Consider the following 22,835-nt stretch of genomic DNA (forward strand, 5'->3'; position numbering starts at 1 on the left):
GCAGAAAATATATGTTCTACTAGCCAAATGGTTTCTGAACAGATTGTTTTACTCCAGTTTTCCATGAGGCAGGGTAGCTCTTTATTCTTTCCTTTCATTTGGTACATATTGTTCCCATCAGGCCCTTGCGGTATCTCTCAGGGAGGCTGCATGCATACACAAGCACATGAACATCCCCAGCCTTGCGAGGTTGTGGAGCCACTGCCTACCACTAAATCCCGAGAGATTCTTGGGGATGGAGTCAGTTATGCAACTGAAATGCGAGGTAGGGGAACACAGAACTGATTCAGACAATTAGAAAGAGGGTTGCAATTTGCCGCCCTTGGCCAAGGTACCTCCATATTGACCCACCAAGATAACAGAATCTTGAGGAACCTTTCTTGGGACAAGGGTATGAAGATTCTGGAGATGGCTTCTCTCTCTCACTTGGCTTCTTTGGCTTCTATTGGAAAGGTGAGGAATAAGAGTCCATGGCAACTAACTTGATGCTGGCTCTCAGGAGCAGAAGCTCTAACTTCCACAAGGTCAGCCAAATGGCCAGAATCAGAAGGGTCCCTGTCTATTCACTGTGTCATGCCCATGACTTTTTGTCCAGGGAAGAGCAACTGCTTTGGACAAGTCCTACCACCACTAAGAAGTCAGGTATCTTGGCTTTGGACAGGTATTCTTCTATCCTATATTGCTTTAAGACTTACTCTTTAAATGTTAAAAAAAAAATTATTCATGTCTTTAGGGAATAAAACCCCTTCTATATCTATTTTCAGACATATCTGGACGTCTATACTTATAAAGGCTTATCTGCTATTCCAGCTGCTTAGCCCAACTCTTTTATAATTGTGGGTACTGCAATTACACCAGAAATTTTCATGATATCAGGGAAAATTGTTCCACGCAGGCATCAGAAGGCGCACAGATCTGTCTGGATAAAATAACTACAAGAATCCTACAGACCCTATTCATGTCTTTCACTCCCCGTAGGGCTGGCACGGCAAGATACAACATCACCAAAGCTCTGACTCCCAACTCAAGGCTTTGTGCATTTAATTTTTAGCAACTCTAATACCTGGATCAGTCAAAACTCATGTTTGCTTAATTTAATCCCAAGATAAGATGTGCACAACTCAAGTGTAATTTTACTATCTGACTGTACATAAAAACGATGGTGTATGTGTGTGTGTATTATTTTAAAATATTTACTGGGATAAATTTTTTTTGTTTTGTTTTGTTTTTGCGGTATGCGGGCCTCTCACTGTTGTGGCCTCTCCCGTTGCAGAGCACAGGCTCCGGACGCACAGGCTCAGCGGCCATGGCTCACGGGCCCAGCCGCTCCGCAGCATGTGGGATCTTCCCGGACCGGGGCACGAACCCGTGTCCCCAGCATCGGCAGGCGGACTCTCAACCACTGCGCCACCAGGGAAGCCCTGGGATAAAATATTTAATGATAATTTTTCAATGTGTCTTTGCCAGTTTTCTGGAATGCTTTCTACTTTTATGCAGTGGCATTGGTTCTGTGAATAATTTTCTAAAGATACATCACTTATCCCAGAAAATCAGGGCAGATTCAAGAAATTAAGTTTTTATTAGGTCTTCAGCTACGGATTCATTTTTCTCCATGTTCTTCAAGGCCAAAGAGACCATTGAGCTTAGAGGTTCGCTCTCTAAATATTGGGATTTCTATTTTGCAAATCATTAATAGACACTGACATTATATATCCCTTACAGAGAGCGATTTAAAATGAATACAGGTAGTTGAAATAGCTTTATCTGATTTAAGGTGGGGGGAGATTAAATTCCCAACTGAAGAGATGGAAAACAACCTGTATGCTGGAACACCCCTTTTTCATCAAACACAGTGATACATTATTGATTTGTGTCACACTATTATCTACCACATGGCCTACTGATATTAAGTCAACTAAACACCCCATAAATATATCATGAATGTAATCAAATTGGTTTTTAAAAGTTATATAAACTATAAAAAAGTTTTAAAAGTTTAAAACATGATAAAAGTTTTTAAATCTTCTAATAGTTCAATTTGTAGATAGTAGATAACTTCTAATTTTAAAGAATTCTTTGGGCCTCAGTAATTATTGTTATAAAATCTTAATTGGATCTCTCCAGATTTTAAGAACATTGTAGGAAATGGCAGAACTATGTGTCATGTAAACACATGACTACTTCTAAATGGGGGTCTAGGCAACTCTAACTCTTGTACAATATAAATGTAATTTAATTACTTGACTAGCTTTGAGCATATAACAATTTTAATTAATGATGGTCTTGACTAATATGTTTGCCCAAATACTCACTGAATTCAGGTATAAAAGGATTATTTCCCTTAAGAACAGAGTTGAATAAGAGATAAAAGTGACTTAAAATTTCCTCTTAAATGAAATCAAACAGAAGAGAATCAAAATCTAAACCTAAGATTTGAAACACCTGAAAGAAAGAAAGAAGGAAAAAAGAAAGAAAAATCACTTTCATTCTATCATCTGGAGATCGAGTCACATTTTGTTGGCATATATGTAATCTCTCATTCTTTTATTAGGAAGATGTGTACATGTATCGAAGCCAAGTATACTACCTATTTTATATAATCTTTAAATAAAACTGCAATCTGCTTTTTCACTTGACAATGCATTCTGAACCTCTTTCCATGCCAACAGATGTCCTTCTCAAACATTCTACTTGGCTGAATAACATTCCCACTGCTATTATTTTAAAAAGCCCCTTCTTTTATCAGTTTAGGCTTCCACAATCATACGTTAAAAATAATAAATCCAGTTCTCTGGAGGCTTCCATTCTAAATAAAGAATTTTGCCAGAATGTGCATATCCTGGTAAACGTACTTCTGGGTTGATACTTCTCATATTATTTTACATTCTGGATTAAGATGCATCTCATATGGTTTTGATTTATATTCTCAGCAGACTTCAAAAAAGGAAATTCCAAGTGGAAGTTTATTCATACACCAGAACTATGTTTAAATGATGCTACAGGGATATCTTAAACTAACACAAGTCAGGAAGTTCAAAGTTGAGGTTAGATCTTGGACAATGTTCCCACCTCTTCCTTCTTGGTATTTTGAAAGTGGAGATTTTATGTAACAGCTGTTCTGCTTGTCTTTGACCTCCTACATATGTATTTAGGTAATTTCCAAGATGAATTTCAAAACTTTATGTAATTAGCATTTTCTAAAGGGTATTGCTGCAGTTTCAAGGTTACACTTAAAAAACAAAACAAAACAAATAAACTAGACCAAATAAAGAAAAACTCCCCAACTTGTTTTAATGACTAGATGAATATTTGGAGTCTACAAGACTCCTAAAACCTTTTAAATAATCAAGAGCAAAATGTGACCCAAATTCGAAAACTAGCAAATTCACCAAGAGTGAATCTCTTTAGAACAAAACAATTTTATTTTTGTGCAGGGTTAATGTTTTGCCTTAAAGGAGAGTTCAAAATGAAGATAACGTTCTGATTTCCTTTTGCTCTTAACTAATGGCATACCTATTACTTAAATAAAACAAGATTCTTCTCTTGTTGAATGCGCATACTTAGTTTTATGAGTTAACTTTTTAAAAAGAGCCTGTCAATTTGTTTAGAAAACGTTCCTTTATCTGAAGGCATACCAGACTAACTGGATGTAAGAGGTAACATGGCTTACAGTGGTTAGAAGCACTGACTCCACCCCTCATTACCTCATGACCTTGGATAGATTAATTTCAGCATGCCTACAGGAGGGCCTAGGGGCCAAATACCCACCCTTCACAAAGATTCTTCTTACAAGAAGAATCCAACAGGCAATTCATTTTTTCATTCTATAGAAGATTTCATTAGACTCTTTCTGTTAAATAATGTTGTATCACAGGAAGCCATGCTTTGCACCATACAATGCTGTTCAACAAGGTGTAATGAGAATCATAAATGAAATGTGACACTTTGAAAATGGTAGTAAGAGCCTCCACCAGCTGCTACTTTCAGGATATGAACACCAGATTGGGGAAGGCAGTCTTGTGATTATAGTTTATGATGTGCTTACCGGTTAATAAGTAAAATATTAGCAATCATGTGCTTGGTATGTGAAGATCTCAAGGGCAAAGGTATGTTTAAACATACCAAACACATCAGAGGCCTGGGAAAGAAATCTGTATCAGACATGTAGCCTTCATTAAGGGAAATGCTGTCAGAAGATTATTTTTCCATGTTAAAAAAAAAAAAAACTGAACAAATAAGTAAATCTTGAGCAAGGGATATGGGCTTCCTGTGGATTGAGGACGGGGAGAAGTTGAGGGTTAATATGGAGCCCAAGGTCATTCGCCTCCAGAGATCACAAGTTTCCCAGACAGGCTTCCTCTCAAGGTCATTCCCGCTATTCAAAACATCCCAGGTGTGTTTTCAGGGATCTGCTTTGTGAGGAGGCAACTGGAAACTATTCAATAGTTCCAATACCGTTCAGATACTTCAACCATTTACATCTAAAAGCAAAGGAATATTTTGCTCTTATGCTTAAAATGATTATAATGAATGTTTCATGACTGCTCACAATACACCCAATGGTGAAGAGAAAATTTAGAAAGCAGTCCTCTTTGAACCTTTTGTTTTTCCGAAACGAGGAACGGTGAGTACATATTCACACACACACACACACACACACACACACACACACACACACACATTTTAATTGAGATAAAGTCTGTCTTGTTTAGGCTAATGTATAAACTAAAGGTCCTTAACCCAGGGTTTTTAGAAAGAGCTTAGGCCTGGGAACTTCTCTGCATGACAATATTATTATATAGGCACTTTATTTGCTGAGGCTACATAGCTTTCTTCAAATTCCGATGCACTTATTTTACCACTAAAGTTAACTCCCATTTAGCCCAAGAAAGCAAAAGCTTCATGCACCTTTGGAGGCTTAGAAAAGGGCCAGCTTTTTCCTGCTTTGTTCCCTGTAGACAATCGATTTTTGATTTTGGAACTTGGTGAGATAAATAATTTCTTTCTCTCTGTCACACACACACACACACACACACACACGTATACAGGTGCACATATATTCTGTAAACATATCACAGGTAAAACTGCAAGCATCCTTAAATAAATATGTGGATTTTTATATTCTCCTTAATTATAATATTGCAGGTACACATTACCAGATTGGAAAACAGACTATCTTTGCATGTCCAGTTCTTAGCCCAGAGCTTTGCAAATGAATGTTGACTAAAAGAGTGAAGGGCTATATTAAGAGGAAAATATTCAATATTTATAGTTTTAAATATTTACAGGCCAATAAACACCTAAAACATTTTTCAGATACATGAGTTCCCTCTGAAGTCACAGGGCTATTTTAAATATGGGAACATGTATTGTGAATGTACTTTGCAAACAGTAAAACCCTGTAAAAAATAAGGTTTTATATCCTTGGGCAGCACTGTCTTTGTAGATCTCAATGTTGCCTAGGTTTTCTGAAGGGCGGGGCATTTGACACAGTCCCAGCACGGACTGGGAGAGTCATTCCTACGGGCCCCGATCCCTTTCCCTTCCCTCTGCATGGAATCCTTGGGAATTCCTAGTCCAGAGACTACTGCAAGTTTTAGTCTTGGAAGAATAACAGCGTGAAAACATTTTCCTGTTTTTTCACAAAATAATCACTCTCCCTTTTTAAGATCAACAAACCTGACTGGGATATATTCATTCATACTTGAAAATAACCAGACATGAGCATAGAAAAAGAATATCATAAGACTTTCAAATGTTTTGACCACAGTCTTTAGAAAGAAATATACTACTAATAGTTGTGAGCATGTATATACACACTCATACTCAGAGACTGAAACAAAGTTTCACAAAACAATAATTACTCTTTATATATATGCAGTGCCACCTGACATTTTCTGTCCTGTTCTCTTCTATTAAAAATTGCTGGGTGTACCCATTAGCTGACTTCATTACCCTCAGTTTAAAGAACGCTGCCTCAGATGACACTCCGTTATATGAGGAGCATCTGGTTAAATCAATGAATAAACTGAGTCCAGTTCTAGGAGTCTGACAACTGGTCTTCCTAGACTCCTTTGCTCTCCTGAATTCCTCGTATTCTCACAAACTCAACCCCAAGACCTGCTTAGTTTCCCTCTTAAATGTATTTCTCCAACTTCTATCGGCCCACCTCCATTCTCTGCCTTAGTTTAGAGCATCATCATGTCCTGAGACAACTGCAACGGACTCCTAACAGGTGTTCCTAACAGGTGCCCCTGCTTCAGTTCTTGCCTTCCTGACCTCTCTAAGACACAGGTATGATCATTCTCCTTAGGATTCCTTCATGCCTCCCTGTCACCCAAAGAACAAAGTACCAGCCCATTACCCTCGCCCACAGCACCCTCCCTCATCTGGCCTCTGCCTACTTCCAGGGGCTCACGGCCCAGTTTGGGCCCAGGTACTGGACCAGCAAGGAGTTTGTCAGTCCCATGGTGCTGTTTCATGTTCCACGCTTGCCCTTGGGCTGTTTCTTCTCCTTTGTCTGTCCCATTCTTCCTATTTCTTTTTCTCCTGACTTACTCATTTGTCTTCTATCAAGATTCAGCTAAGACATCACTTCCTGAATCCCAGGTTAGCTTGTCTCTCTCTGGACTTTTGTACATTATAGTCCTTACGAGGTTAGACTGAAATGTTCTTGTTATACGTCTGTCTCCCCATTAGACTACAAACGTTTCAAGGGCAGAGGCTGCCTGATTCACTTTTTGCACCTCTAGTGCCTGGCAGAGCACTTGAACCCAGTGCGTGTTCAGTGCAAGCTTCCTTAAATAAATATGCTGAATGTGGCAGAGCTGAGAAGCTCTGCTTCTGTTCCAGGGGTCCCTTGGGTACCCATCTTCACCAACATTGCCCTGCATTCATCCCAAATCAGAATGGACTGCCGCTCCTTTTATTTATTCCCAGCAAAGGACCTGCACATACTGCTGGTCAAAGGTCTTCGGCGAAGGTACCTCTGGCCCCTGAAAAAGCTCTCCTGCTTTCTTTCTTTTTTCCTGGTTTGACTGAAGGAGGCTGAGGGGCACATGCTGGGTTTTCATGCCTTCCGGTTCTATTTCATTTAAGTCTGCTGCTACTGTTGCTGGAGCTGAGGATGGGCTAAGTGCCAGCCCCAGACTTAATAACAAATCAATGACATGAGATCTCATGAAGCTTAGAGGTCTTCCAGATGTGGATTTGGAATAGTAATGGGAAGTCAGATTTGGTCCAGAGTCATTTCCAATCTAGATGACTCCGGGAGAAGGAGGGTAGTTCTGGTGATGAGCAAAAAGGGTTAGGTGCCCTCAGGAGCAGATCTGAGCCTAGTTCAGTCTGGACCACCCGAGATCTCCCTGCATATGCCTTGGAGGACACCCAGCTCCCCGAAGCTGCCCCATTCATTCCTCCAAGGGAATCATCCAGTCAGTCCACAATGGCACGCCTGGGGAAGTGGGTATGCTTTCAGTCAGAGTAGAATAATGCCTCTCTACACACTACAGCAGAGAAATGGAGTACAGCAATTCCCTCTCTTTAAATGTAACTACACCCAGCCACGACTATTTTGGTTCTCAGGAGCAGAGGGAAAATGTGTGATATACTGAGGTGACCTTCTTTTGGGCACTAGATTTAGTTGGGTCTGCCTAGAAGACCCTCCCCTTTATTCTTAGTTAAACCTTCTCTTTCCTGGAAAAGGTAGCTTGTTGGACACCTACTCCAGGAAGCCTTCCCTAAACCCTTCTAACACTTATGGTCTCTCCCCTTCCATGATCCCTGGCTATCTTGAATTGTTATTTGACCTATTATTATGGTCATCTCTTAGTAGACTTAAAGTCTGAGCACAGTGAACTTGTAAACAGTAGGGACTCAGTACAATTTGTGGTGGTTGTAGCTGTTATGGCTACCATCGATAACTAACAGAAAGACAAGCTCATACATGGGTATGGCTGGTGACTGATTATGATGGTGATGATTACTGGCCCTTGCTCATCTCTAGACACAGGAAAGTAACCTGGGGGAAAGGATGAAATTCTTTAATGGATAAAGCAAAGGACGGAACAGATATGGGAAGGAAGACAGCAAGTTGAGATCAAACCCCCCCCCAGAGCGTAGCAGTGGAGAGCAGCACAGAGTATGGGATTACTGTAGGGGTCCCTGAACAAACCTCATTACATCTCAAAGTCTCCATTTCCTCATCCACAAAATGTGCATAATGTTATGGATATAATTCAGGTCAGCTGGAAGGATGTGAGAGAAACTCCAGAACAAGGAAGGGTATTTTGTGTACCGCTGCAATTCTGGTCCCTGGCACAAGGCTTTGGACTTTATTTTGTGTTTACAAAATGTTGGACAAAATGAATTACGTAAATTGACAAAGAGCAGGCACTTAAAAGTTGGAGCTTTTATTATCAACTGAAATGAGTACTTTTCACATTTCCCCACTGACGTACTCAAATGGCAGAAGACAATAAACAGATGTCCTCCATGAATTTATTTCACATTTCTACCTATATAGAGGACGAATAAAACATGCCCTCCCTTATTTTACTACAAAAAGCTTTCCCTCAAATTTTAAGAAAACCAGTGCTCCAAGATGTACCATCGTGGACATTCTGGGGGGATGAAGGGACTCAAATGTAAATTTAAAAGAGAAATTTCACTTTTAGAGAGATGATTTATCACTAGATTTATCTTATTTTTTAATAACAGCTTCCCTGAACACTAGAAAATGTGGGGTTTGGGCAAATGCCAACTCCATTCGAGACAGAATGACACTACTGGACCCAGGGGTTTGACTAGAACGAACTGAGAGGCACGCAGGCAATGGACAGCTGACGGTTGGTTGAGCTTAGATCACAGGATGGAGGTACAATCTCTGCTCAGCAACATAAGATGCTGGCTTGAAAACAAAGACATTCTTAAATAGATTTCTATAAAATAGCAGAAGATCTCATGTTCTGAAGGCAAGTTGTGCATTTTATTAAGGAACGCAACCAACATCCCTCAAAGATAACTTGAGATAGAACCCAAATTTGATCACTCGCTCTGCTGCTTAATATCCTTCAGGATTCTTAAATGCTTCCAAAGTAAAATGCAAACTTCCAAGGACAGCATACGATTCTTGAGCTCAGCGTGGGTCCCCGGCGTGTCCTTCTGCATCTCAACTGGGCACGTGCCCTGGATGCCAGCAGTACTAACTCCCAGCTCCTTAAAACTGCAGCTTCCCGCCACTCCCGTCCTCTGTTCCCTATAGGTACTTTTCCTAAATCTAGAATGGCTTTCTCCCACTTGATCTGACTCGCTAATCCTTATTCTTCCTTCCCCCTCTATTTCTTTAATTCTCAGCTCTAGTTTTACCTTCTCTGCCAAGTCCTTCCTGACCACCGGCTTCCTGCCACACAGGTAGGCAAGGTTCTCCCCATCTCTCCTTGGCACCCTCTGCGTACCTCTGGCCCAGCACTTACCCTGGCACTGGAATTTTTGGTTTATTCTGCTTTTCTGTTTCCCTCCACAGGCACAGTCTTTGCATATCCTGTGCCAGCAAAGTGCCCAGCACCCCAAAGGGGCTTGATTAATGTTTGCCTTATGAACTGAGGAAGCTTCCAGCACAGAGGCTCAAGAAATTTAGAGCGAGGAGTAAATGACAGTCCTTTCTCATGCTTCCGGCCACAGACAGAGAGGAAGAAACTCACTGCTCCCCGGTGACCTGTGAAGCATCAGCAAAGATTCCAAACCTCCACACTTCCTTTCCCCACTGTTTTCATTCACATTAAAAAAGGAACACCATGGATTTGCATCACAGCCTCAAAGTACTGTGACAGGGAGACAGGATTGCGTTTGGAACAGGAAGAATCACACTCTTTCTTATGAATCAAACCCCTAAACAGAACAAAATTTAAGGTGGAGTATGTCCCACTTACTCACATTATCAACAGTCCTTTAGTATCGAACAGAACTCTCTACTCGTGAAGGAAAAGCACAAGAGTTACAATTCCAATGGTTAATCTTTTGCTTGAAACTTCCAAATCTTTTATTTGTCCTTAAAGAACATAAATACAGTTTAAAAACATTCCACAGTTGACAACAAGTAGCAAAGATGATGTTTCTAAAAGACTTCCTCCTTCTTGGTACAAAAAGTACCCTCATATATCCTGTAGGTACTAACAGATTCATGTTCATAACTGCTTTAAGTTCTATGCTTCTCCTCTCCTCTCTGTCAAACGTGGTTTCTATTTAGAGTCTAAACAGTATATTGTTAATTACATATTCCATAATGTCACTTATTTTATAACACAATAATGGTATTAGCAAATTTGAAGTTAATAGTCCCCAAACAGCAAAAACAAAAACAAAAACAAAAACAAATCCATACCTCTTAGGTTTACCGAATTCTAGGTTTTAAAATTCTCTTTGGCATAATGGTTTCTATTAGCAAAACCCAGACAGCACTAAATTACCAATAAATTCTGCCAGAAACATCCTATGAAACTCTGCTCCAAGGATTTACAATCCTTCATTTTAGGCTTCATATTGATACCTCTTTGTTTCCAATCATGCTGTGAAAATAGAAGGGAAACAATTCACAGCAGTGCTTCCAGATGCTCATCTGGGAAAGTGGGGGAGTATCCCTAATGCTGATGTCACTGTCATTTCTAAAATTCCAGCCCTGGTCACTCTGCCATCTGGGCTACTTTTCTATCTGGAATTCTCTCTCCCAGCCTTCCCTCACTACCCACTCACCTGACCCCTGGGGGAATCATGAATCACTTCCTGTCCTTTAAACTTGTGGCTGAACTTCCCCTTCTGTAACAGCCTCAAACTGGGGGGTGGGTGGGGGTTGGGGGCATGCAATGAGAAGGACTGGGAGGGAGAGGGCTGCCTGGAAGGCAGGCAGAGGGCAGAGGAGTCGCTCTCCATCCATATTAGAGTGAGTTGCTGAGCACTGCCGACTCTTGTTTTTTTAGGAGATGAATGATCGTTATCAGAGTAATGACCTGAGTTGTGCACTTTTTACTGCTTGATTTACCTCCAAAATCCTGATTCCATTCTTCACCATTCTACTGCTTACGTGCAACTTCAGAAAGGATGGAGGGTAAAAGAAGTAAAAAGCAAATTCATCAACCTCACATCTATGAAAAGTCTGATGGGGCAAATCTGAGACCAGCTTAAAAATAAGTGGTTGTACAGGCATCTATTTTATTGAGACCCACCTCCTTATTTGTCATTAATATTAATACATTGGACGTAGTATATGAGTCAGCTTTCTAGGTCAGTTTTTTATTAAAAGGATATTTTTACTATGATAAAGAGTTTTTAAATTAAGAATTTAAAAATAATATCACGGCAGAGATAAGCTAAGTATTTAACAAACACATGGGAGGACTATGATTCCCAGCCTCCCTTGGAGGTAGGCATGTGAAGGAGGTCTGGACAAAGGCACGTGGGTGGACCTGCCATGTGATCTACCTCCTCCTGTCCTTCTCCATCCACCAGTGGATGTGCCAGTGCCCAGGAGACATTGGAAGCTTCATGTTGAGTCAGGAGAGCCTCAGCTGGCCTATGTCTGGTGCAGAGTGTCCTCAATGTGAACAGGACACATAATTTTAGTTGGTTGAGACTGTAACACTTTGAGGACAGGAACCGCTGCCTTATTTGACATTGAATCCCCCATGACTGGAAAAGAGTATCCCCTTATGCCTGGAAAAGAGCAGGTATCTGGCCAGTGTCTATGGAATAATGAATGTTGAGTGAGTCATAAGAGTATACACATGAAAAATCAAAATGCACACAAAAAGTTAATTCTGAGAAAAGTTTCTGGGGATGCTTTGCTCCTACACACACATAATCAACTTCACTCTAAATATCACTCAAAAACTCTTTTGTCGGGCTTCCCTGGTGGCGCAGTGGTTGAGAGTCCGCCTGCCGATGCAGGGGACACAGGTTCGTGCCCCGGTCCGGGAAGATCCCACGTGCCGCGGAGTGGCTGGGCCCGTGGGCCATGGCCGCTGAGCCTGCGCGTCCGGAGCCTGTGCTCCGCAACGGGAGAGGCCACAGCAGTGAGAGGCCCGCACACCTCAAAAAAAAAAAAAAAAAAAAACCTCTTTTGTCTTTTATGTCCATTTTTGTTTTCATGGAAAGCATCCAACTTTCAATACGTACCACAAACTAAGATAGATTGTGAAACAGTTTCTTTTGAAAAGGATTCAATTCTGACCCTTCTCCTCGACCTACCCCCACCCCCACCCCGAAAATAAACCCAGTCTCAGTTGACTGAACATATTTATTTCACTGCTCATCAGTTTTAGAGAATCAAATGCATTTAAAAAGCAGTTTGGGGTTATCCAGACTTTAATGAGGGGATGCTGACTGTGGGAAGGTTTCCTGGCTTCATGTTCTCTCCATAAAGAAATTTCTTGCCCCCATCAGACTAATCCGTGAGTCCGTGAAAGTGACACATGGTAAGAGCCTTTGCCTTAATAACAAAACCCATAAATCCCTTACATATTTGTATTTATTTTCAGGCTAAACTTGATTTCTAGGTTCAAGACTATGAAGCGACATTTGGTGTTTCCTTTTTAGACTAACTGTGACTAGATACTAGGACAGATGCTTAGGGTCTGTCCAGGAGATGCCAATGATTCCACACCTTGTATTTATGTTTCTTTTTTGTCATTCAAAAATATTTCATTTCCTTTCTTTTTATTGTTTAAAAATTAACATCAGAAATAGCTTGATGCCTCATAGAAATCATAAGGAAGAGTTACAAATCAAGATTTTAAAAATTCCTTAGTATATTCACAAGAGGTGATAGCAGGTACATTTATAATTTGGTTGGAATCTCCAAAGTGGCTTTAACTTTTTTTTTTTTTTTTTTGTGGTATGCGGGCCTCTCACTGTTGTGGCCTCTCCCGTTGCGGAGCACAGGCTCCGGACGCGCAGGCTCATCGGCCATGGCTCACGGGCCCAGCCGCTCCGCGGCATGTGGGATCCTCCTGGACCGGGGCACAAACCTGCATCCCCTGCATCGGCAGGCGGACTCCCAACCACTGCGCCACCAGGGAAGCCCGGCTTTAACTTTTAACACTAATATTTAAGGGCTAGATATAACTGATTTTTAGTTGTAAAAAAAGAAGCAAGGGAGGATGGAGGGAGAAAAGAAGGAAGGGAGGAAGACAGAAAGGAAGGAACTCCAGCTATAAGCCATCCTTTCAAATTACCCAAACAAACACAGTCCTCTGGCTGGCACCTGGATGGCCAGTCTAGCACTAGTACTCCAGGACACTGGTATCTGATTACCTGGCTGCTGTATACAAGCCTCCTTCTAACAAGGACAGAACCTGTTGTTTGTCTTTCCTACTGTATATTGGTGCCCTTATTATGGATAGTGTCCAGTTCACAGCTATTTCTCAAGTCAGAAATGCTGACACCGTTCTCAATTTTATCTTTCTAAGTACAATTTTTTTGCTTGGCTCAATTCCTCTCCCATCTGTAGAATGGTTCTCTGCACCCTTTGCTCCCTGTTTTTGTCCTGTCTTCGGTATTCTGGATTTCGAGCAGGAGTTCAATGATGGTCATTGACTAAAATGATCCCCTTAAGGCTCACCTCTTTTTCAACTTCAACCCACTGTAAATCACTTTAAATACTACTGCAAAAATGATGATGCCAAATCTAACTCTAGATTTATGTTATTTTAAAATTTAGCTTCCCAACCCCCTCTGGGATAAAACAAGCTTTTCACTGTACTAGGTACCCAGTAAGTTCACATTTCACCTATGAGTAAATATTTGGCTGAAGTTCATTGTGGCTAAGGGATGCCTGTTTGGGCTTCATTTTGCCCTGAACTTGTTTTATTTAACAAATATTTTAAAGATTTACTGAGATAGGCACGAGAGCAAAACCCTAAATGTTTTTAAGCCTGTGGCTCTTAGCACCACCACCATGAGACCAAAAATAGAGGATGCAGTTGCAATATTGCATTCATTTCTCAATGTGCTCAATATAAATAGCATACTCTTTTTAAAAATCCAAGCATTCAAAACAAACAAACAAAAAAACACAGTGTTACTCCAATATATTATTATACTCAAAAAGACTTTGGGGGCTTCCCTGGTGGCGCAGTGGTTGAGAGTCCGCCTGCCGATGCAGGGGACACGGGTTCGTGTCCCGGTCTGGGAAGATCCCACATGCCGCGGAGCGGCTGGTCCCGTGAGCCATGCCCGCTGAGCCTGCGCGTCCGGAGCCTGTGCTCCGCAACGGGAGAGGCCACAGCAGTGAGAGGCCCGCGTACGGGGGAAAAAAAAAAAAAAAAAAGACTTTGGAATTTTGAAATTTACAAGGTATATTTATTTTAATAACTTATGACATAAATAGTTACTAAAATGAAGCCACGTTAGAAAAAAACCAAACTATATACATGATTTTCAACTTTTTAAGTGTACTTTTCTTTGGGAAGCTTTGTTGACTGGCTCAGCACTGATTATTAGATGGTAAGCAACGTAATTCTGAAGGTCTTCAATTTAATTTGAAAACACTGTTTGCTTAGTCATAGTCCAGCTATTGTTGTTTCCAGGGGGGTTATAAAAATTGCCTTTTAAATTTTTTTTGGAAAAAAAGTATATATTCAGGAAATTAGGAAAAAAAAAAAAAAAGAGAGAGAGAGAGCCTATAGAAATCAAAGACTTTCATGGAACAAGTTTTTGCTCCACAGGAGAGTCTAGAGATGCCAAATAAAATGATCAAGGTGACCAGCTAGCTGTGTGACCTTGGGCACAACACTTTAACCTCCCTGATCCAATCTTCTCACCAAGAAAATGAGGTCTTTTTTAGCACTCTAAAATGCTATGATTTGTAAGATGAAATATTATGCTGATAATATCTGAAATCAATGCCTCTTTGGAACAATGTCACAGGACTACAGAGAAGATAAACCGTACCTATGTTCTGGCTACTTGATTGTAGACCATAGCCACACCCATGACAACTGAATCCAAGAAAACCCATATTAATGTTGTAGGAAAGTTAAGGTCCGTCTAACACTTTGTTGCTAGGAAAGCATTGTTGACGAGCTCTAATGCAAACGGTCTGTATGATTTCATACTGTGGTCTCTGACATAGCAAGCGAAGCATCCTGAGAAACCACAGCCTCAGCTGCTGCGTCTGTGTACAGGACATTAACCCCAATTGGTTCCTTTTTTTCAATTTTATTCTTAAATGTACCATTTCTGATCTCTCTCCATTTTGTAATCCAATTCTAATAAAGACAAAGAGACAGGATTCTGACTGCAGGGAGATGAATAAAAGTGCATCTTTAAAGACAGTCAGTTATTATTATTTTAAAGACAGACAGTTATTAAAATGTCTGGATAAATGGCGCACTCAGCCTGCAAATCAGACAGGCAGTCTGGCCCTTGGTGCATATGGCCCTGAACTGCTTCCTCTGAAATGGAGTCACAGGAATCTGTGAACTGGAGTCTCTCGACTTTTCAGCAGTTCCCCCCGCACCTGACACTGTGTCAGGCACATAGTGCTATGGTGAAACTTGTTTTGTCAACTTACTAGATGGTTATTATTGGAAAGGCCAAAAAAGAAAAAAAAAAATTTAGAGCCTGTGAAGGCTTTAGGCATTTTGTAGTTTGACTGGAGATAAACATTTGCCATAATTGGAGTATTTACTAAACAAGGAATAAGCTACTTAGACGCTAAGACAGTATATTGGTAACTTTGCTTCCATTATTCCTTAATTTCTTCATTATAATCATGCACACTTGGGCTTCCCTGGTGGCGCAGTGGTTAGGAATCCGCCTGCCAATGCAGGGGACATGGGTTCGAGCCCTGGTCCGCAAGGATCCCACGTGCTGCAGAGCAACTAAGCCTATGTGCCACAACTACTGAGCCTGTGCTCTAGAGCCTGTGCTCCGCAACAGGAGAAGCCACTGCAGTGAGAAGCCCGTGCACCGAAACGAAGACCCAATGCAGCCAATAAACAAACAAACAAACAAATAAATGAGAACTAATTATATTTTTAAAAAATCACGCACACTTGTTATTGGAATTTATTTTCTTTGAAACAAATATTGTCACTAGAGTGCTGCAGTTTTCAAAATGCATATTCATGAATGTTCCCCCTGATATAAATTGTATGAGGGAGGTTTAGAGGGCCCACAACTTCCATTCGATTCTTGTTTTAATTCTCTCTTATACCGCTCAAATATTCTGCTAGAAGGTGTCTGCATTATCCTTGTTGATATTGTGCCAGGCATTGATGCTAAATGCATTACGCTTGCACATACAATAGCTCATTTAATCCTCACAACAGCCTCTAAAGTGGTATGATCATCCCCATCTTACGCAGGAAGAAACTAATGCTCAGAGAGGTTAAAGAAGGTGTCAATGCCACACGGTGGGGATGCTATAAGGCAAACCACAGTTTCTGCTCGAATTCTAGTCCTCATTCATAACTAAATGGGAATAAGTGATACAAACAGCAAAGTTCTTCCAAATCCTTTTGGAAGAAGGTAGGGTTTAAATTATAAATAAAAAAAGCAACCAAACGAAAGAAAAAATTTACTAACATAATTTCCCCATTTATTTATTCATACCTTCATCAGCCGTTAAATACATACGTTACCGTTGCAACAGAGAATCTCAGGAGCAGAAAAAGAGGTGGCAGCACTTAAACTGATGAAAGAGTGGGTTGTCAGTGATAAGAAGGAAAAAAGTTGATGGATCACACAATATTTTTCTAAAGGTCTTGACTCCCTGCGGAAAGTTCTAGGTGGAAACACTAGGGTTCCTGGCAGAGTGAAGTCTCTAGGAGCTTAGGAAAAGGTGAGGTGCAGAAAAAATGAGGGCCTCATAATGACAGTATTTTTACAGGACATACACCCAGAGAAAGCACAGAAGCAGGTTCTTCAGGTATGATCTCACACCATCCTGACTCTCGGAGACAGACATCACCATCACCACTTTGGGGATGAGCAATAGGAAAGCATGCACCTAGCCAGTGACAGTGTTGAGATTCACATCCAGATCCCTCTGAGCCTGAAGTTTTGCACCTTTTCAGGGTGCCAGGCTGCTCTAAGTGGTCCTGCTGCAGTGTTCTTGCCAGGGAAGAACTTGTAGCGGGCAAACAAGGAAACCAAAAAGAAGACCCTAACTTGGTGGGCAGGACAGAGAAAGTACACAGAGCTGTAAAATAAATGAGGTTTATCTGACAATCTGTGCTATTAATTAAATTTAGCTATCTACCAGCTAAGTGCTCTGCAGCTCCATGGTAATTATCAAGCCAGTCAGAATTTCTAATAGTGCTGATAACTAACTATGATAGGATTATGCTTTTTTCCTTCTCAGGGCTGAAGCAAAAAAGTTCCTTTAAAGCCAAGGTTTTCATGTTGGTTTTTTTTTTTTTTTTCAATTAGTTACCAGTCCAGAATTATCCCAGAGACCTCAAGGATTATTAGAGCTTATTTTCACTTATGTAGGGAAAAAGAAAGAAAGAATTCTTCCTGAGTAGAAGCAAGAGCACAGAAACACGCTTTCTGGTCTTTCTTGCCTCAATCTGGACTGTTGTCAACAGACTCAACTCAGCAGAAAAGCGACAGGAGTAGGGCAATGAAACCGCCCATGCCTAATAACCTGATAACTATCAATAAATAAATTAAAATTTTATGATTTTTGAACCATAAATGTACTTCACTTTTTAAAACAGTTAAGATTGTCAAAAAACAATGTTAAGTATTACCTTAAAATTGTGTGTTAAATGAACTTTTGTAAATAAATCTTAAATATGGAAGGTTAATTAATATTTCATTTTGGAAATATTCTGCTGTGAAATCCAGTTTACTAAGGAGACTAACTTTTTCACTTTAAAAAAGTGTTTTGACTGAATCTTAACACACAAAACACCCCCGATTTATGTATCTTGTAAATGTAGATTCTTTTATGGTAAGAATACATAAAATAGGTTAATGAGCATTTGTTTTAGGTTCAAAAGTGCTTAAACATCACGTTAAAGATATAACATAGAATGAAGCTACTTTGCTATAAATTATAGTTCGTATGCTTGTTAGCAGAAAACTTTTCAAACCTATAATGCTTTGTTAGTTTGGGGCAGAATATTGGGTAAATTCAAAATAGTTAAGAATTAAAATAGAAAGAAAGATGGTTCTCAACTCCCAGATATGGGCTTCTTTGGAGAAAGTGAAAATGGATTTTTTTTTAAATGAGAAATGAATGATAAACTACTTTTTAAAAAGGATATTACATATGCTGTTAGTCATTTAAAAAAAATGACCACAGAGACTTTGATTCACATTTTTCTGGTGACATAGCCCCCCCTTGTAAAAACGTATACACATACCAATATGCTATGTGAACTGCAATCTTATAGTGACTTCAAGGAAAAACTTGTTTTTATGAAAGAACTCATATTTTCCCATGCTTCCTCACTTCTTGTGCAAGAGCTTTAATGAGATTCGAGTAAACTGTGTTTTATTTATTTTCCTTTGTTCTTCCCTTCTTACTGGAAGAGAACATTATCTGGATATAATCATGTTCAAGGAGAATGAATTATGAGTAAGGAGATGATTTAAATCAATGACCAACAATTAAAATGACTAACCCTGCCACCACTTTGGGTATGGCAACTTAATTTTACCAGGACAACGTATTTTATTCTAAGGCAAAAAATGAACCCACAGGAAGGAATGCTATTTCAGTAGCCTCCAATTTCGTCTTTGCAGGTTTAGCCTCTCTCTCTAACCCAGCCAACTAAACTTGAAGTTGTGTAGTGGTGGAAATACAATGTGAAAATCTTTGGCCTACTTCCTCAGAGTCCCTGGAGACTTTGTTTTTCTCTCAGCTTACTACCCCATAACTTGCCAAATCATTGTTCCTATTCACTAAACTATCAGCAAGCCTGTCTGGTGTTCCAGCCACCTGGAGCTGACAAATATTTTCCTAATATGAAGGATGCTATAGCAACTAGATTTGTGGCGTGGATACAAACCAGGCATAATGGTGCTACAATTTAAGGTGAGAAACAGACACATAGCACCCGCATCAGTATTACCCCAAAGAGTGTCTTGAGAACTCCAAATTCATTATTTTTTAGGACTAAGTTCTTTGGACACAAGACTGCAAATTACCCCAGCCCTAAGAGAAGGCAGGCAGTAATTCAGATTGGAAAGATCTTATGTTTCAAATCTGCCCATTTCTTACAAGCAATGCCCCTTGGACGAGTTAACTGTACCTCTCTAAACCTCAGTTTTTTCATCTGTAAAATGGAGATAACAGTCCTGCCTCAAAGGATGGCTGTGAGGATGAAATGAGATGATATCTATAGTGTGGTTGGCAGATGAGAAGCACATAATAACTAACAGCTTCTGTCATTAGGCTAAGGAAAGGGGTGATGAATACTTACAGGGCACAAGGGAAATGGTCTCCAAAATAGGAGGCAGATGAATACATTAGAAATTTCTATTTGTGTTTATTTTTAAATATTTTATTTAAGTATTTTTAGATATTTTAAGAAATAAATTGTTATGCCAGGATTCAATATCAGGATTTGATACAAGGTGCCCTCACTTATGATGCAAGCCTGCTGGTTGTTTCTGAGGGAGGGTGGGGGTCATAGAGTATTATGGGGGGACACTGGTCATTATAGGTACATGCACATTTTCAGTACTGCCATGTGTCACGATGTACTGCAGCACACATGTACCCGATTGAGAAAATATGTGGAATACATTGCTTACTTTTAATCAGACTAACCCTCACAAAATGGAGAAGTGACTTAAAAAGACTCTTGCAGAGAAAACATGAAGAGAAGATGACATTAATTACCAGCACAAGTTGTCAGCGAGAAGGTGACAATGCTGAAATTTCCCTACTAGGGAAATTTCCCTACTATAGTACTAGGGCTATAGCAGTCACATCTACAAGGTAAGGACAATGAAAATATGTTCAGACCAGACAAGAAGTCAGCTGGAATGATTAAAATTGTCTGGAAGATTGTTTGAAATGAAGATGTATGTAATTGTTGATGAACTTTGGCCTTTATGACTTGAGATAGTTAGTGATAGTGGAACATGTATATAACTTACAAAATACAGGGAGCTCCCTGGCGGTCCAGTGGTTAGGACTCCGTGCTTTCACCGCCATGGCTCTGAGTTCAATTCCCGGTCGGGGAACGAAGATCCCGCAAGCCAAGCGGTGCCGCCAAAAAAAAAGAAAAACAAAAAAACACCCAAAATACAGAAAATACAGAGAGCTATATTGGAAATACTGCTCAAAATCTTGTTATTGATAGGCGTATACATTCAAAAGACTGTGTGGCCTCTGTGCTAGGGAATGTAAGTATGGGGCAGGCACATTGATTGCATGCTTCCCAACCTTTTTTGCACAACATGGCCCATGCTGCATTTGTACCGCACGCTGGGATAAACGACCAGGCTAGGCTGCTGGAGGCCCAAGGTTATCAGATGGGGCCTTTGGCTACCCCAGGCCCTGCTCAGCCAGCCCAAGGGCTGGGGGGATTAGTATCTTCAGCGGACCTAAACCCATTCAGAGCATACCCATGTCCCATGAGATGCACCTCAAAGCACCTTGGTTGGAAACTCAGTTTTACAGACAGATTTAGGCAGGGCTAATTATTGAAAAATACAATTATTTGGGTCTAATTGAATCAACTCTATAGAAGAGGGGACAGAAAGGTTTTTTTGTTTTTTTTGTTTTTTAATATGGACCTCTTAAGAATCAGCCCAATAGAATGTGTTTGTATCGTGAGTGGGCTTGTTGAGAGAAGTTAAATATTATGCTACCTCATTCTCTCCAATCTGATAAAGGAACAAATTTTATATATTTAGAAATATTCTCTTTCCTCTCTGTCTGTGAGCACATTCCTCTTCCGTATGTTCAGCATTCAATACAGTGCTACTCACAAAGTAAGTGCTACTACATGTTTGCCAAACAGACAAACAAGCCACAGTTAAGCTAAAAACACTGTTCATCAATCTTTATATTCACACCTAGTTAAGGTTCTTTTCTGTTCCTCTCAGCAGCTAGTCCAAAACTTTGCCACTGATTACCAGTTCCCAGCCCTCATCCCATGCTATTTACTCACTCTTGGCTGATTTTATCTCTTCCTTTGATGAGGTCATCAACACCATCCTACAAAGCTGTCTTAACACCAAATATTTGGACCTGAGTCATTTGGTGTAAACCCACGCTCCCCCTCTGCCAAGTTGTCTTTGACCTCTTCCTCATTAATCAAACCCACCAGTCACAGAAGGATGCTTTTGTTGAAATATCTCCCCTTTACCCTCCTTCTTCTGCCCAACACTGGTTCAACTAGACAGTCAACTCTTAAGCACCCCAGGCTCATCTGCACCAGAGCCTCTGCCTTTTTCTGTTTTCTCCATTTGATGCTCTTGCCTCAGAATCCACAGATGCCCTCTTTCACTCTCCTTCCTTCGTGTCTTCATTCAAGTCACTTCTTCAAGAGGCCTTCACAGCCACCTTTTCACAAAACTTAGCCCTTTTTGTTCACATTCATACGATCTTACCCTGTTGTATTCATTCTCCTTATCAGTTGACACTAAAATAAACATTGTTTGTTTATGTTGTTCGCTGTACGTCTTCTCCACTAGAACATAAACTCCATGAGGGCAAGAACTCTGTTTTCCTGTTTTGCTTATTGCTGTATCCCCATAGCCTAAAGTTGGGCCTGCCGCACAGTAGGTACCCAATTAATATTTGCTGACTGAATGGAGGGATATGGGTTGTGGATGGACCTATACATGGTATCATTGCTTCCTCTCCAATCTACCCTTTTACCAGAACATTCCTCTTAAGTTACGAGTTAAAAATCACCAGTCTCCTCATAAATTGTTAATAGCCATGCATGGTTTATGAAATAATATCTAAAAGCCTTCAAAGATCTAGCCCCAATCTGCCTTTCCAGCCCCATTTCCTGATGCAGCTGTCTCCCCATGCACCCTGAAGTCTAGTCATGCTGGGCACGCTGGGGGACCCTGTATTCATTCTTGAACACATACAACACTTTAAAGTCTTCGTGTTTTCTGACATATATCCTTTTGTCTCTGAATATCTGTTTCCTACTCTGCCCTCAACTAACATCTATTGGTGTTTCGAGGCCATGCTCAAATGCCATATTGTCCACGAAGCTTTCCCATTCTTCCAATTAGATTTAAACGTGTGCTCCATAGTGCATTGCCTTATGACTCTAATTAGTATAAAAGTCATTCTCCCTCCAATTGTGTCCATATCTGCCCCCAAGATGGGACTATAACATCCTCGAACAGGCATTATAGGCCCATCTTCTTTTCACAGTTTCTCACATGTAGTAGATTATCAATAAATGTTTGTTGAAATGAAATACACAATGTCACTAGCTGTGGATTTTGAGACAAGAGAATTGTAGTAAGATAGGCATTTAGATCCTTTATAGAAGTAATACACCAATACCAAATCAGTGGATGTCAGGGAGACTGAAAAGAAAAAGAAAATTATGGCTTACACCATCATAAAGTAGGAAACGTTAACAGTAAACTCAAGCTATGGATATCTTATTTCTCTCTGCTGTAATGCCTGGCACAGAGAGGTCACCTAATTTGGAGTTTGATCCTCAGCTAAAAACAAACTGCTTTTATTTAAACTGAGTACCCACTAGTGTTGTTTAACCATTTTGTGGTTTTATTCAAGTATTTGCAAGGCCCAAAGAAAACCAGTCAGAATGCCTCCATGTTACATAAGGATTACTTCTGTTCGTGGAGTAATTTAGGATTAATTCAAGGGCATCTCATCT

General features: G+C 40.3%; 1 protein-coding gene across 6 annotated transcripts in view; it reads right to left on the reverse strand.

Moving 5' to 3' along the window:
- Positions 1-22,835, reverse strand: part of STARD13 (StAR related lipid transfer domain containing 13) — a gene marked incomplete at its 5' end in the record, with an annotated part of 222,351 nt that overhangs the window by 76,129 nt on the left and 123,387 nt on the right. Inside the window, one exon of one of the 6 annotated variants that reach the window (XM_082859469.1) lies at positions 16,609-16,833. The exons of the other annotated variants lie outside the window; for them this stretch is intronic. Within the exon in view, the coding sequence (XP_082715595.1) occupies positions 16,609-16,630 (22 nt within the window). Of the gene's footprint in view, positions 1-16,608; positions 16,834-22,835 lie in introns of those variants that run through there. 6 annotated transcript variants of the gene reach the window in all.

This window comes from Leucopleurus acutus (assembly GCF_964270905.1).
Source record: "Leucopleurus acutus genome assembly, chromosome: 18".
NCBI classification, from domain to species: Eukaryota; Metazoa; Chordata; class Mammalia; order Artiodactyla; family Delphinidae; genus Leucopleurus; species Leucopleurus acutus.